General features: G+C 42.7%; 1 protein-coding gene across 3 annotated transcripts in view; it reads left to right on the top strand.

Moving 5' to 3' along the window:
- LOC124533708 (mediator of RNA polymerase II transcription subunit 13) overlaps nt 1–17,055 on the top strand; it is a 58,860-nt gene that overhangs the window by 38,169 nt on the left and 3,636 nt on the right. Inside the window, exons 1-27 of one of the 3 annotated variants that reach the window (XM_047109157.1) lie at nt 17–146; nt 440–524; nt 3,388–3,471; nt 3,801–3,946; nt 4,442–4,575; nt 4,819–4,962; nt 5,280–5,368; nt 7,816–7,960; nt 8,046–8,150; nt 8,291–8,463; nt 9,474–9,648; nt 9,895–10,017; nt 10,214–10,456; nt 10,980–11,190; nt 11,270–11,574; nt 11,832–11,984; nt 12,118–12,308; nt 12,395–12,571; nt 12,840–13,271; nt 13,456–13,595; nt 13,701–13,984; nt 14,862–15,080; nt 15,242–15,471; nt 15,588–15,733; nt 15,847–16,124; nt 16,345–16,608; nt 16,698–16,948. In XM_047109157.1, the coding sequence (XP_046965113.1) occupies nt 32–146; nt 440–524; nt 3,388–3,471; nt 3,801–3,946; nt 4,442–4,575; nt 4,819–4,962; nt 5,280–5,368; nt 7,816–7,960; nt 8,046–8,150; nt 8,291–8,463; nt 9,474–9,648; nt 9,895–10,017; nt 10,214–10,456; nt 10,980–11,190; nt 11,270–11,574; nt 11,832–11,984; nt 12,118–12,308; nt 12,395–12,571; nt 12,840–13,271; nt 13,456–13,595; nt 13,701–13,984; nt 14,862–15,080; nt 15,242–15,471; nt 15,588–15,733; nt 15,847–16,124; nt 16,345–16,608; nt 16,698–16,948 (5,042 nt within the window). In that variant the 5' untranslated portion in view covers nt 17–31. Of the gene's footprint in view, nt 1–16; nt 147–439; nt 525–3,387; nt 3,472–3,800; nt 3,947–4,441; nt 4,576–4,818; nt 4,963–5,279; nt 5,369–7,281; nt 7,961–8,045; nt 8,151–8,290; nt 8,464–9,473; nt 9,649–9,894; nt 10,018–10,213; nt 10,457–10,979; nt 11,191–11,269; nt 11,575–11,831; nt 11,985–12,117; nt 12,309–12,394; nt 12,572–12,839; nt 13,272–13,455; nt 13,596–13,700; nt 13,985–14,861; nt 15,081–15,241; nt 15,472–15,587; nt 15,734–15,846; nt 16,125–16,344; nt 16,609–16,697; nt 16,949–17,055 lie in introns of those variants that run through there. The other 2 variants (XM_047109156.1, XM_047109158.1) reach the window with 2 other exon arrangements.

The raw sequence follows: 17,055 nt of genomic DNA, 5'->3' as shown, positions 1-17,055 counted from the left end.
GTGATAGGCCGAGTTTATCTTCCGATTGCGAATGCAACAACAGCTATTTCAAGCGTACCTTACCGCTGCACAACAATATACGTATCTTTATCGCTTCCCCGATGCTCTGCTATTGTGGTCGTTTCATTGTCATCTCGACCTTGTTCGTACGTAATTATTGACAGATTGTATATGGCAATGTTTTCGATATCTGAATTCTAATTAGGACACTCCAATTAGATATAGAGGCGTACACCTAAGATAGACTTATACTAATCACTTTGTTGCATGACAAAGGCGATATCGTTACTATTGATAGCGGCAATGTCAAGGCGATATTAAATATGCGCAGGCGCATTCCATTATCGCTGAACGTCTAAACATATTTTAAAAACAAATGCGGTCACAATAATATTTTTTTAATTTTAAAATTTGTTAACGTATTTTATTATATTTACAGAAGGCGATCAAGGTTCCTGGGAGAGCGGGCTTTCCTACGAGTGTCGCTCGCTGCTGTTCAAGGCATTACATAATTTAATCGAAAGGTAAGTACGCCAAATATTTATGTATGAACACTTACAACAAGTCAATTAACATGAGACACGAAATTCACATACGTTGGAACGAAGGAAATATTTATTTTGTAATCTTAAACAATCCATACTTAAACATGTCTGCCCGTATATAACGTAGAACAACTAAGTTCATTTCACTTTCTCGGTTCGCTCTTGCAGTTTCTCTTGGAATATTCTAGTTATTGCCATCTACGTGACAGTAGTCTCTTGTCTTACTTTTGTGACTCGATGACGCCTCGAACCTACGCATAACCGGCACCAGAGACACACCGGTTTAAGAAGCGTTCTCTTTCTACTCACAACTTATCAACGTCGTTTGTTGTGTAATCACTGTTTTTGCTCTACAATATATATGATATACTTACGTTATATAATATATTTAAAATATTATTATATCAAACTTTAAAATTGTTATACATGAGTTTCTTCCGCCGCAGACGCACATCGTTTTTGTAGTTGTTATCTATCAATCTTTTACCTTTATTCCGTTGCTGTAATAATTAGAAATACACACACGTGTCGTAAATTATGCTATTTATAAAACATCCGACCCCTATAATTGTACATTTATCACCAAATAATTAGTTAAGCCTCATATCTAATTAATGCGTCGAATTCGCTTAGAATCGGTAAAATATTCGTATCGAATTAATAGTAGTACGTATTTAAACAAATAATTTAGTGGCACTTTTTAAAGTTTTGCTTCATTGCCGCTAGATCAATCGTAATTCGTAATCGTGCATTGCGCACAATTATTATGTTTTGCACCTGGCGTGCGGGCTGCGCGGGCGCATCGCCCGACGTCATCATTACGCGAAGGTCGTTGAATCGGCCGTTGGGGTGTTCTGAAAATGTTTGACCTTTCTACAGGTTTTTTTCTATTCAACCTGATGTAGGCTTAAACGTTTAATGGTTGTTCTGTTATACCTATTATTGTTAATTTAATTATTATAATTACGAATGATTAATGCACATTATCGCCTCTTTAATTGTTTTTTTTTTATAATTAAATATAAATATATGTAAATAGTACTATATACAGTTTAATAAAATTAAAATAGTAGAGCGAATCGTATATCTGCAGATAATCAGCGAACGCCCGGTGTTTTGTTATTTATCGTCAAGGTCATTACACCACTTATGTTGTTAATTTTTCACACAACCACTGCACTTTATTTCAACATCCTAGTCAATAACCCGAGTGCTTTGTGTAAACGATAAATAGAGTGAGTTCTTAGAGCGGTATCGGCCAGGCCGGCTCGGATATGAACGAAATCCAGACGAGTCGTTGACCCCGACGGCGGCACGTCAAAGAAACAATGCGTGCGCCGACGATCGCGACAATTTTACGATACGTGTTGTAATGAAGGGACGAACGTTTCAACTTTTTTTTTTCACTTCAGTTTTTATTTTTATGGGCTATTAATGTCGTCGGATCCCTCATTGCGAGTGTTGCTGCGATGCGGTAGATAAAACGTTGACTTTTTAAACGGCGGTGTTAGCAAATATTTATAAGCGTTGTTGCCAGTTAAAGAAAATTAATATATATTTTATAATGACTTGTTAATCGGATCTTTATTAATTTATTTTTCTTTGATCATCTGTTTAAGGGCGGTCATATAAATTTATTAGCGTGTTTAGCGTTTTACAACCGACCTTCTTCCTTTGGAATTTTTTGTTCCAATAAATAATATTTATACGATCGTTATTAACTTATTGCTTTGTCTTTATTTTAATTTAATATATTTACACAGTACTACGTCTTAATTTTTTTAAATACTTTTTATTGAATGATATTTTGAAATTGTAACTTAATTAAATACTGCAGTGTAATAAGTATTAATCCCATTATTAGTATACAACCTATGAAATGTAATTAATTATTGTTCAAAGGCTATTTATTGTTTATTTGTTACTACCATATCCAAAACACAACGTGTGTATTACATGTATGGCATGAATATAACGAAGCATTAAAGTTCACAGCGAACAATTACACGACCAGTCATACATAATTACATACACAAAGAAATTCGTAACGGCAATAAGTCGATAAGTGTGTAACACCCTCTCATAAATATACAAGAGCGCTACTGATTTTGTACTTCTTTTGTCTCAGATTAAAGTAAGCTTACTATTTTTATTCGTTAAATATACATTAATTAAATTCACGTCTTCTACTACTGTAGAATTAGGAAAAAAAAGTGGTACCGTCGATACTTCTGATTTTCACTAACACAAGTGCTTTAGCTACTTCCATTGGGATCAGAGTAATGTATGTAATCTTGTCACATATTTATTTATTAATTTTGTATCAAAGATTTACCATTGTGTCTCGTTCGCCTAATGGCTGAAACCAAAGGTAAAGCCTCGAAACTATTCGTCCATACCGGAGTATTTCCTCTGTTCGACTTACTAGGTGTTTTTGTAAATGTGGATTATAATTCCAACGTCTAATACGACCAGAGTGTAATCCTGATACTGTGAATCTATGGTCCCTCGAGCGACCGCTAGAGGCGCTTTAATTCTTTACATGTAATTCGAATAATTGTTACTGAAAAGAATTTTATCGGTATATCTAAATAGGTAATAGGTAAATCTAAATAAATAAATGCATGATTATGTTTATATAATGTTGTATATATGTAGTTAATATATTTTAGTAAATTGTAAGATCGCTTAAACTACATTACATTTTTTTATTTAAAAAAAGGTATAATAAGTAAATTACGGAATTAAAAAAAATGTTTTGATATTAAGATAAATAATATATACTTTACGGCATATACGGCAAAACATTGTTCTCACGTTATGTTTATTTTTTATTTTACAGATGTCTGTTGTCGCGGGACTTTGTAAGGCTCGGGAAGTGGTTCGTTCAACCCTACGATGGCGACGAAGAAGATGTCGGCAAGAGGTAATGTTTAATTAAAAAACGTTGGAGTAAATTTAAAACAATAATTTTTAATTTATTAGTTATATATATCACGGAAGCTAATATTTGAACCAGCTGCACTCACTAAGCTGTTTTAAATAAGCACTCGTGGTAACACGTGGGCTCGCTTCCAACAATAACATGAAGATCTCTGTGTTGCACTCGTTAAGACATCAGAGTGAGACTTCGTTCCCCTTCAAACAAACGAAATGATAAATTCGATATTCCTGAAAGCATTCATGGTCCTTCGAGCCGGATAAACATCACGAAGATTATTTTGCAGTGAGTAAGTTTCTAATTTCGTTTTCCAGCCCGTGGCACCTGTCGTTCTCGTTCGCGTTCTTCCTTCACGGCGAGAGTACGGTGTGTGCTTCCGTGGACGTCCGCCAGCACCCGCCCGTGCGGACCCTCACCGCCAAGCGTCTCGCGCGCCTGCACTCGCGTGGAGACAACAAGGGTGAGCCCATCAATAATAGATCAATGATGTTTAATTCAATCCGGATTTAACCGGTTCGAACATTCAAATCGCACGAGTCAAGCAGCCGCGGCTCAATTTCGAAATAGCAGCAAGTTACGAGTGTATCGAATATGCAGTGGAGTTGCATATCGCTTGACGTTTTAAGTTGTAATCATAGTAACTGTAATATGTATTTATCAATGGCATAAAAAGCAAATAAACACTACAGTCCACATACAAATACACATGTAATTTTGTTAACAACCAACCTGGTGACTATAGTTATTAGTACTATTAGTAATAAATGTACTTACCAGGCTATTATTATTTTTAGTTAGTAATATGGAAATATTATTATTGCAATAATACTTATTATATATTTTTAAAATTCATATAACATAAACTTGACTGGCTTATTTCATTATTTTGGTGCTAGTAACTAGTAACAGTAGTACTTGATGTAACATCGAAGTGACCTTAATTCTCTGATGACAGTGATCCTGGCTCCCTTCGGTCTGGAGGGTCGCGTGACGGGTCGCGAGTGGGGGGACGGCGACGCGGCCACGGCGCGTCTGCTGGACGCCTGGCGACACCTCTACCCGCTCGAGCAGGGCTGCGGCGCCGTCGAGGTGACAACACTTATATAATCTGTCAATTACATTGGCAAAAATGATGTACTCATAAACAATTTCAAGACAAGCTCCCACTTTTTCTTAACTAATTCAAATAAATTATAATATGTGATTCCAGTAAGGATTGACAATCAGGCAGTCCATTGGAAAATTTACTTTTTTAAAATAAAATATATGAAACAGATAAGTCTCTATCCATTGACTATAATAGTATTTTTATCTAAATGATCGATGCGGCAGGTGGAGTGCGGCGGCGTGCGCATGCGCTACCCGGTGCCGTACGTGCTGGTGACGGAGATGGAGGCGCCGCGCGACGCGCCGCCCACGGCCGCGCGCCTCGCCACGCGCGCGCTCGCCGCGCTCGCCGCGCCGCGCCCGCACCAGGTACGCTCCCGGACTCCAGACACTCGCGCACTGGGAAGTTGGAAACGGAACTCTTCTTAATACATGAACATTTCCGAGTAAACTTCCGATATTATTCAGAGAAAACTTCTCTATTGAATTATGTTTGAGATAGCATACATAATTCGAAATAAGTTTTCGTACAATTGTATTTACTGTATTATTACATGTACATTTTCTGTTTGACTCGATAGTAAACAGTTTTGTGATCTATTTGCGTGATTTACATTTTTTGCGAATCATATAACTGAACATGTATATCTTATGACATTAAATAATTGAACACTTGATTTTTACAGACGGCGGAATTGTGTTACGCGGAGTTGTCGGGCGACGCGAACGACGACTTCGTCGACCCCACCAGGAAGACACCCTGTACCTGCGCCAAGTGAGTGCTTCGAAACGATACACGCTCCGAGCTGCCGCTGTAGATTCGTATGATTCAAAGTGAATAGCGAAATATGCATTACTTTTAACATATAAACTCCTTGACCTTGATCCTGTTACTTCGTATACTAAGTAACACTCAAATTATTTGTAATACGATTCTTGATGATGTCGGTCAAATATATATAATGCATATTTTTCGATTCGAATATAAATATATATTATGTATGCAGTAGTCAAATGCAGTATATTTATTTACATAGCAGTAGATGTTCGAACCTTGTGTTTGCGTATTTATGTATGTTATAATTATTCGTAACATATTTATTTATGAAATGCAAACTGTATTTATGACAGTAAAGTTCCGTCGATCACATGCTTAAAGATGGTTTGGTTACTAAGAGTGTTCTAAAATACATGTGTGTTGGTATAGATTGTAGTCGACGAAATTTTCTGTATCAAAGAGCGATCTTCCAGACGGGTGTAGTTCTGTAGATAGATAGGTAGATGTTATGTATGTGAATGTTTTATACAGTATGAATAGTCACAAGTATTTTATTATAGATTTTAGTCTGTAGAGGGATATAAGCTTCACTAACGGACATCTCTCAGTGAGACGTGATCGTTAGACTACTTATATATTATATATATGCATGGCTGAGATGTTTATGTTTTAAATTATATTAACACTTAATGTTTTGTTTTCCATTTTCTTTTGTTTTTAACATCTCAGTCACTGTATCCGATGCGTACAAGCTTCTGTCACACTCGATACGAGCGTAACTAATTATTTTGAATACTCGCTTCAGTAGAGGTCGAAACGAAACGTAATGCATCTATTACGTGAACTTAAGTAGATTGCATCAATATGTAATTTGTTCTATCCCTTTCGTAAGACGTATTTGCATGGTTTTTTTTTTAAAACATTAAGTTCTTCCCTCTCGTTACTGTAATATGACCCGTGTACGTAAAGAGCAATCGTGAGTCGCAACCGAGCGTCGTCGGGAGGCCCTCGAAACGACCGTCGGTCAAAGCATAGATAACGCTCGCGCGGTAGGAGCGGCCGGTAGAGTGTGACAGGGGCGGGTGTGCGGCGCGGGCGCACTAGCGTTGTGTTGTGCAGGTGGCGGCGCCGCCGCGCCGCGCGCCCGCGCCCGCCGCCCTTCCACCGCCGCGCGCCCGCGCCGCGCCGGCGCCCCGCCGCGCCCGCCGCGCCCGCCGCGCCGCCCGCGCCCGCGCCGCCCGCCAGGTACGTACCTCTGCCGCCGCTCCGGCGTCTCGCGCGCCCCGCCCTCGTCACGGCACGTGAGCATTATTTTTGATTCGATGGCCGAGTTACTTTTAAATATCATTATCTACAAAGTTAACGGGCTCTAGTATTGACCGCTGGAACCGGACTGGAACCGTGAAAATGCAGCCTCTCAACGTGCAACCCCACAAGGTGAGTCAACTTATTTTATATCAGGTGAAGAGTAAATAAAGTGACGACTGGTTGAAACGAAACGTCAAACGTACCCTGACGTACATCTGATTCCAAGTAAGTGGTGTCGAGTGACATGTTAGCCTTGCGTGTAACTTCCATCGAGCATAGCCGTCTGAAACATCTTAACATATCACCATAAACACGAATAATGCAACTCTCTTACCGCATGCCCTATTGCCTCAAATTCATATATTTTATATTGCCTCCGTAGAATAATAAGCATGTATCCTATTTATGGTAAATTGCATGTTTGTGTATTTTATATATCAACTTATATTATACTATATGTATATATATAGAAAAATTTTGTAATAACAATAATGAGGTTCTTGAACTAATAAATTTTATTTTGAGTACAAAAAAATACACATCAAACATTACTTTAAATCTATTCATACTTTATTTCAGAATACAACACATAGTCATTTTGATATATATAAATAACATGGAAATATAAAATATATTAGTTATTAAATGACACATAAAATTTGAAGTACCTCGTAAACGTAGTTTTTTATTTCTATGTTTCAGATTATGTTAGATGTGTCAATGTTAGGTAACGCGTCTGTCCATTTCGTCATACATGCATAATAACATCTACCTCATCTCAATACTCTTAACTCGCTCGATTCATTTCATAATTTCGAACAAAATGCTGATTTCATTCATCACGATGGGCAGTGTCAGTGATTGTGTGTGTTTTTTAATATTTCCATAAATTCTTAAAGGAAATTCAATTGTCATTTGTGATAAATACAGAGTCGGCCACATGACTGCTACTGCGCTCAAATGTGCAAATGTATTCACAAAAAATTGAAAAAAAATTCTTCTACCTAACAATACTCATAGAACACCTCGCGACGTCAGCATATGGAAATGATTCATAACTTTCAATCAGCACTAGCAGGTTGCGGGGCGGTCTCTCGCGGGTCAAGCGCACATTCCAACCCGCGTGTGTGTTGCAGGGCCAGCGGCTGCGGCGCGGGCTGCGCGGGCGGCGGCGGCGCGTGCTCGCCGGGCAGCTGCGGCGCCGCGTCGCCCGCCGGCGCGCCCTCGCCGCACCACGCGCACGCCGCGCTCTCCACGCTCACCACGCTGGCGGCGCACCAGGTACCCACGACGACGACACCTAGCTGATGTTTTGTTTTATGCCTTTCAAATTATTGACACATAGTTTTTTTGTATTAATTCTTAGGTCAATGTACCGACGACGCTGCATACGCCGGCGCCGACGCCCGACCCCCTGGCGCCGCCCACACCCGCGCCCCCCTCTGCGCCGCCGCATAAGAATTACGCGCAGGTACCGCAATCTATTGGATTTTTGTATGAATATTATGTAGATACACTCTTATAGAGAAGCAAAGAGTTCACCATCATTGCTTTTTGACTTTAAAAAATAAATAGTAACAGCAGCCGAACTAATCATAACCTTGACGTCAGGGCGAGTCGCCGGGCGGCGGCGGCGCGGCGAGTGCGGGCTCGCCCGGCGGCGCCAGCGCGCCCGCGGAGCTGCTGCGCCGGCCCGCGCTGCCCGCGCCCGAGAAGCGCCTCGACCCGCTGGAGGACGAGCACTCGCTGCACATGCTGTACGACTACACCACCGTGCACGCATGGTGAGCGCCACATGCCGGGCCAATCACCCTCTAATGCTAGGATTAGTTGACAGTGACGTTATGTAGCGACTCGTGAAAGCATTCGTGCTACGTATGCTATATATGCGAGAATAACGCTTCCGATTAGAAGCAAGCATTTTATCATTATGAACCATGCCTTGGGTGCCGTAAATAGTTGCGGCTGTAAAACCATATATTATCATATATAAACATAACAAAAAAAAGTATGCAATTAGCAGTATTTACGCCGCATGCGGCTCGCTGCTAGCTAATAATGAATACGAATCTCGATATAATAATATCATATATATTTTATGTAATTGTACTGTCAATATTCGTATATATTTTAAAAAGCAATATCAAACAAAGTTTTTTCATTGGAAACTTTAAATTTACCCACTTTTTTATTTTAAATAATTTATGTGTCTGTAAATAATGTTAGTTACGTTTTCAACGCTATCATATGGCTATCAGGTACTGTAGTTATATTATAGTATTATTTTAGGACACTAGAATTATTTTTTATAATTTTCTTTGCACTTTTTATATATGATATTCATTATAGTATTTCATTGTTATTTTTTATACTTACTCTTAAACTATAAGCGAGTCGATACATGTTCGTATTGGAGTCATGTACTTTTCAATGTGAATCGTTATCTCGCTATAATATCTGTTGGTGACCAATAAGCGCATCAACAACTTTGAAGCTATGGTTGTTTGTGTTAAATATTGGCTACATATATTTTTTACTTACACTTACAATTTACTTTAAATATAGTTAGTAATGTAGTAATATTGTATTTGATTGTAGTATATCAACTGGTATCGTCATAGGCAGTGCAGAACTGTGGGACTAGCTCCTAGTGACTGCTTAGTCTTTAGCGATACAATCTAGCTAATAATTATTTATAATTCCCTTTACATCTTACGTTATTACTATTTACTACAATCAGTATAATAGCTAAGTATAAATATGTTGACTATAACGAATGTCCCGCCGGGCGCAGGCTGGAGCACCCCGTGAAGCGGTTCAAGAGCGCGGAGGGCACGTTCAGCGAGGAGCTGGCGCTGGGCGTGGCGGCCGGCGACCTGTACGCGGGCCACGACCACACGCGCCTGCCCGCCACGCCGCTGCGCGACCACGCGCTGCACGCCCACATCAAGAGCGAGAAGCAGGACCACGTCAGTACTCCGTCCATAACCACTCACCCGGCCCACCAAAGAGTTTGCCCAGCAAAGTTTTTATTGCTGAAACAACTACATGGATAATTTTATTACATAGCAAAATCTTGAGATTTATTTTTAAAAATTATATATAAATAATCAAACTCCGTATAAGAAATAATATTATGATGTAACCAAATTTTATTTTTGTCATATGGTGTATCTGAAATCAATAATGAGTTTCGTATTCGTATTTGATTGTAGGAGGATGCAAAAGAGTACAAGAATCTTTTTACGTCGGACGGCTTATGTCCGACTTTAAAGGACCTGGAACAAATATTCGATAATTCGGACGACGCGGCCAGTGGTGATGAGACGGTAAGACTTGTGAGTGTACCCTTTTTATTATCTACTCGTAGAATAATAGAATGCATGCTATCTTCTGAATAACTTGATATTTATAACTTTTATCCAACTCATTTTAAAAATAACTAAGTACATAAAATAACATATTCAGAAGATATTATTTTTGTATGTATACCTTTTATTTGAGCAACAAATGATGCATTATTAATCGTTTTAGCTACAAGTGCAAACGCCGCCCGATTCGAACAAGTCAATGGAGGAGACGCGCTGCCTGAGTGGGCGCTGCGTGCGCGCCGAGGAGCTGAGCAAGATGTTCCCCACGCCGCCGAGCATGGAGGCGCACGCGCAGCCCTCGCCGGGCTTCTCCCCGCCCGACGACGCGCAGCAGACGCACGCGCACGCGCACTCGCACGTGCACGGCCACCGCGCGCATGGCTCCCCGCCGCCCGACCCTATTGAGGTACATTTTTTTAACTTTATATACAATTACAATTATTCTTAGTGGTAGGGCTTTGTGCAAGCCCGTCTGGGTAGGTACCACCCACTCATCAGTTATTCTACCGCCAAATAACAGTACTCAGTATTGTTGTGTTCCGGTTTGAAGGGTGAGTGAACCAGTGTAACTACAGGCACAAGGGACATAACATCTTAGTTCCCAAGGTTGGTGGCTCATTGACGATGTAAGGTAATATATCTTACAGTGTCATTGTCTATAGGTGATGGTGACCACTTTCCATCAGGTGGCCCATATGCTCGTCCGCCAACCTATAACATAAAAAAATATATATATTTGTTTATTGTACTGTACTTACATAAAAGTAGTTAGAGTTGGATAATTCCGAGTGAGTAGGTAGGATACTTATATTGATAAGATTTTTTTGGTATAAGATAAATGAATATGGGTTTGATATGAACTAATATGTTGCTTGACGCAGTGAGAGAATATCAGATGTTTATATATTATACTCTTGCACTTTTCACAGGATTGGTCATATGTGTTCAAACCGCCTACGATATGCAAGTATGTGGGTTCATCCAAGTATGCGCCTCTGACTACTCTTCCGAGCCAGATGTTGCCTCCGGTGGCCTTACCGCCACACGCAGTGTACCGGCCGCGCTGGCAACGCGCCAAACAGGACTCCGAACGTGATGAGCATGCGCAGCCGCATCGAACGGAGTCGTCCAATACTAATAGTACGATTGTTTTATTTCATACTTGTATCTTCTTCAAACACCGGAAACAAGATTCTTAAAATATATCGTTCTGATTCAGGTGGAAGCAATACTACAAGTAGCAATACCAGTACCAGTGGTGTGAAGCGATCGATATCGGCCAGCAACGAACGCGTCACCAGTGGCGCCACCCCCGCTACGGAGACGCGTGCCTCGCCCCGGCGACCGGGCGCGCCCTCGTCCGCAGCTCCTTGTGCGATTAGTACAGCACCCGCCTCGCCACGGGCCGCTGCGCCAGCGTGCCCATTGTTACTCAATGTGCTACTGGCAGATACCGTGCTCAATGTCTTCCGAGACCATAACTTCGACAGTTGCACGCTTTGTGTGTGCAACGCCGGCGCGCGGGTAAGACAAACTCCTATAATATGTATTAAAGTAGTTAGTACTGGTATCCTTAATGGAATAGGAGGCCTTATCTCAGCAGTGGGAAATGTACAGACTGCTACTTGACTTTTTTACTTTTACTGGTATTAAATTGTAGTATGCGAGGCTTTCTTAAAGGTTGAATTTCATTCGATTTATATGTGTCCAACGAATGGATTGCTTCCTAAACTCACTCATGAGATTATTATAATTGAAAAACGATATTGTTTTATTAACAGATGGTTGGCAATATTCGCGGTGCGGATGCGGGAACGTATCTGCCGGGAGGTGACTGGGGCGGCAGCGTCGATGATGAGCCTTCTCGATGCTCTTGTGGCTTCAGTGCTATTGTTAACCGTCGACTGGCGCATCGAGCGGGGCTGTTTTACGAGGTAATTTAGATAAAATCGATGAATAGTAAGTTACTACTCAAACTGTGGACATGTTAGTTTAAAGTTCCATCGCAGCCATAGATGTTTAATTAAATATAAACTGACATACAAAGTCTTCACCGCCCTTCCGCAGGATGAGATGGAGATCACGGGTATAGCGGAGGAGCCGGGCGGGCGCAGCGGGCGCGGCACGCTGGGCGACGTGGCCGGCGTGGTGGTGGCGCAGTGCGCCGCGCCCGCCGGCGGCGCCGCCTCTGCCCTCGCGCGCGCCGCACGCCGCGCCTCCGCGCACTCGCCCGACCACTTGCGCCTCAACCTGCTCGAGTGAGTCGCCTATACTGTGCTGCGCGTACGAGTGGCCGTGGCATGCCGTGTAACCGATGCTATAATGCGCCTCCCGCACCTCGCAGGTACTCCGACGGCGGAGCAGCAGCGGCGCGAGCGCTCCGCGCGGCGGCCGGCGGCGCAGGCGCTTCGTTACCCGCACCCACCCCCGCCACCGCCGCCACCGCCGGCGCCGGCGCCGCCGTGCATCGCTGGCCCTTCATCGGTGCACGAGCGCCACGCTCCTCGAGGGATGTTGTCAGGTACTCCCTTTTTCCTAAATGAGTTATATTGTAGTAGATATAAATAAACAGACGGTTACAAAAAAAAATACAATAAAATATTAAAGTGTTTGTTGTTGAGAATTTTTCCAGAATTAATACAAGGAAATACAAGCTGGGAAGAATAAAGCTTCTCGGAAATACCTCTACATTCATTTCACGCACGTCTATTTTTTTATGTATTTAGTAGATCAATTTAAAAAAAAAAGTACTGAATAGAAAATGTATAGTAATTATTAAATTATGACAGATTAATGCGTCGCCTTCGGCCGCTGCTCCAAGATGCGATACAAAAACGTTGTTGCGGCGCTCGCATGTGGGACGGCGTGACGGGCCCGCTGACGTGGCGGCAGTTCCACCGGCTGGCCGGCCGCGGCAACGAGGACCTGTGCGAGCCGCAACCCGTGCCGCCTCTGCTGGTTGGCCACGACCGGGACTGGATCTCGCTGTCGCCGTACGCCCTGCGGCACTGGGAGCGCCTGTCGCTCGAACCGTACTCGTACGCTCGAGACGTGGCCTACGTCGTATTGGCGGCAGACGGCGACTACTTGTCGGAACCTATCAAAACGTTCTTCCGAGAGCTATCGGCGGCCTACGAGTCATGTCGGCTGGGTAGACATCAACCTATTGCTAGGATAGCGCGGGACGGTATCGTGAAGACGGCGCCTAGCGACGGCGAACGGTAAGTCTGATTTACTTACTAAAAACAAATAATTATAAATATTTTTGAAACTCTTTACATTTTAAAAGCTTATGTTATTGTGATTTTACACAATTATAAAAAAAATATATTCATATTTAAATATAAATAAACCATATTATTAATCTGTATGTTATTTATTATTCATTTTATATGTATTCTTTAGGGATTCAAATTATGAAGAATGGACTGGAGAGCTACCTCCTGGGAGATTAGGAGAATATATGAAAGCCTATGCTGAGACCCTGCGGTCGAACCTCGTGCCGCAGCTAGCTGCGCTAAATGTTGACCGGACGTTATTCGAAAGTAGGTTTTATTGTAAAAAAAATAATAAATATAAAATAAATAAAACTGTAAAATAAATATATATGTAAAGTACATATAAAATAATGTTAAAAATGTGCCCTTCAGCAAACAATTCGGGTTCAATGCGACCCCCCACGGCGCCGGAGATGCCTGGCACCCCCGGCGGCTGCAGCGGAGCGGGCGCGACGGCGGGCGAGCACGAGGCGGAGAGCAGCGGCCTGCCCAGCAGCGCGGCCTGGGAGGAGGACGAGGCGGGCGCGCCGGCGCTCGTGCTGTACGTCGTGGAGCCGCCCGCCGCGCATGCGCACCGCCCGCGCGCCCTCACCGCGCTGCTGCGGCTCGCGGCGCAGGCGCACCACCACCTGCACCACCACAACCCGCTCATCAAGGTACTATATTGCTCGGTCAGTCGTAGGCGTGTATACAACAAACAACAACAACAGCCTGTAAATTCCCACTGCTGGGCTAAAGGCCTCCTCTCCCTTTGAGGAGAAGGTTTGGAACATATTCCACCACGCTGTTCCAGTGCGGGTTGGTGGAATGCACATGTGGCAGAATTTCTATGAAATTTGTCACATGCAGGTTTCCTCACGATGTTTTCCTTCACCGCTGAGCACGAGATGAATTATAAAGACAAATTAAGCACATGAAACAGCGGTGCTTGCCTGGGTTTGAACCCGCAATCATCGGTTAAGATGCACGTGTTCTAACCACTGGGCCATCTCGACTCAGAGTTTTTTTGAGTCGAGGCGTGTATAGTACGACACAACTTAGATGTCGCATCGGCAAAATTCGTAAAACCGATCACATTCGAATTGAGTACGCTATCCCAAATTATCAATATTTATTTGTCATGCGAATATGATCTTTACTCAAACGTAATAACTTGTAATATCATATGACCTAATATATTCGTCAATTTGACGCGTCGATTTACATGCACTTTCTTTCTCTGACGCGTGAATCTATAGCGACGAATAGCGTCGAATGGCGCGATAGGGAGTTTCTATTGGTTGTGTAAATCGGCAGTAATCGGTTTTATTTTCATTCCATTGCACTTCCCGATGCTACATCCAATTTGTGTCATACTATAGCTTGTGAGACATTTGTACCGTGAATATTCCATTTTCCTAAAGATGTTAATAAAAACACAAAATAATTTAACACTCCACGCATTAAAATTGCGTATTTTTATTATTTAAATATCTCCAAATTATTGCGCATTTTTATTATGATTACGTAACATAATTTTATATCTTTACACAGATAATATCATTAGAAGGCGTCTGTGAGACATGGGGTGCGCTAGGAAGCACCGACGTGGGCGGCATCGGCGGCGGGGCGGGCGGAGGGGCGGAGGTGCGCGCGCTGGCCTTCAGCGTGTTCAGCAGCGCCCGTCGGCTACTCTCGCACTCACCTGCTGGCAAATCTTTGACGGGCTTCGGCACCGCTGCCAATGCCAATCTCTTCCTTAGCTCGAAAGATGTAAGTACTTATTATATCTCTTATGCCACTGAAATATTTCCAGTATTGGACACGACTGAAAATTTTGTTCCAGAGAAGAACTGTCAGGTTTTAAAAGATTTTCCTCCTTTTATTATGTTTCCAATTTTAAAAAAAAAAAAAAAAAAAAATTCTGTACACAGGAGAAAAACCGGGCACCATATAAGCTGTTCTCTCCTGCATGGGTGCTGGCACCTCCGCGCGCGCTCAAGGAGGTGGCGGAGACGTGGGGGACGACCTGCGGCGAGCAAAGCGCTGTGTTATTCCTGGCTTACTGCTTGTCGCACGACCAGCGCTGGCTGCTGGCCGCCGCCACTGACGCCCGCGGGGAACTGCTCGATACCGCCGCCATCAATATACACGTTCCCGCCAGGTAAAAATCCTATGCATATTCATACGTTCATGTTCATGTTCATTCCTACAATCTTTCAAAAAAATAATCCAGATAAATATGTATTAAAAAATCTCTAATTTTTTTTAATTCAATAGATCGAGACGGAAGAGAGGCGGTCCGGCGCGTAGGCTAGGTTTAACAAAGTTGATGGACTTCACTTTGGGTGTTATGTCGCAATCGGTGCAGCCCTGGCGACTTGTCGTCGGTCGCGTCGGAAGAATCGGCCACGGAGAACTTAAAGGTATACAAATAAAGAAAATTAAATATTTCATCAATTATAAGATCGTTGAGTTAAAACACAGTGAAAAATTAATTTAAATTACCTATCATTACATGGAAGTAATCGCTTTACAGGATGGAGCTGGCTGCTATCTCGACCTAATCTAAATCGCGCCTCGAACATGCTCCGCGAGATGTGCGGCAGCTGTTCGCTGCTGTACCCGACCGGCGCCCCCTGTATCCTATCCGCCTGCCTTGTTTCAACGGAGCCCGATTCCTGCCTGCGGCTCATGGCCGACCGCTTCACACCAGATGAGCGCTTCTCGCAGGCTTCCATTCAGTCGCATCTGCATACGCCTCGAGACGTCACAGCTACGCACATACTCGTCTTTCCAACGTCTGCTACCACGCAGGTATAAATGAATAAAATCATTAGTCTTCTTAAATGTGATCAAATAAAAATATCAGTGATAATTAAATTCCAGATACGGTTTCAATAATTAAACTGTAATAAATAGTATTATGATAGTTTTATATTTAATAGCTTCAGCTTATAGAATAGGTAACCTTTTCATCGACAACTTTGAACATCAGAATTATTTTTATTTATGTAACTTGTTAAATATGTTATAGTCGAATCAAATGCCATTCGAGCCACCAAACGCCAACGGCGAGGAGAACGACATGCTACTTGGTTTGGTGGACATGGTGGACGAAGACATGGGCGAAGAGAATATGACGGATCTGCTCATTAGCGACATGTTCATGTGGCCCGCTGGCAGTCCGCGCGCCTCTCCTAGGAGGCACGATGACGAAGCCAGCCGGGAGGGCAGCCCTGCGAGGCACGCACATCTTAATGCCACAGGGGCTTACCCTCGCGACGATGAACATCAGCCGGTTAGTAGAAGGCCGTGTTTAGTAGTATAATTGAAAGACTTCAGTTTAAGTATAACAGAATTTAATTCCTATTTATGATACGTTTACAGGAACAAGTCGGAACAGTCCTGCAGCAGCCACTGGCTCTTGGGTACCTGGTTTCTACGGCGCCTCTGGGCGCCATGCCGGGCTGGTGGTGGGCGAGTTGCTGGCACCTGCGCGATGCGTGCCCTGCATTCCTCAAAAACGCCTTGCACTTACAGTGCTCCGTCGCACCTCACGACGACTACACGTCGCTCACTCAGCGTCGCGACCACAACACGCATCCACTCGATTCAACCACCACCACCGACGTTTTACGGTATTTATAAATTATATATGCTGATTTTATCTATAGCTGTCATAGTTTCTAAATAAGTTCTTTATTATTTACATTAATACAATATTAAAACAATACAAAGCAATAAT

The sequence above is a fragment of the Vanessa cardui genome, chromosome 11 (assembly GCF_905220365.1).
Source record: "Vanessa cardui chromosome 11, ilVanCard2.1, whole genome shotgun sequence".
Lineage (NCBI taxonomy): Eukaryota > Metazoa > Arthropoda > Insecta > Lepidoptera > Nymphalidae > Vanessa > Vanessa cardui.
This window is presented reverse-complemented; position numbering and strand designations above follow the sequence as displayed.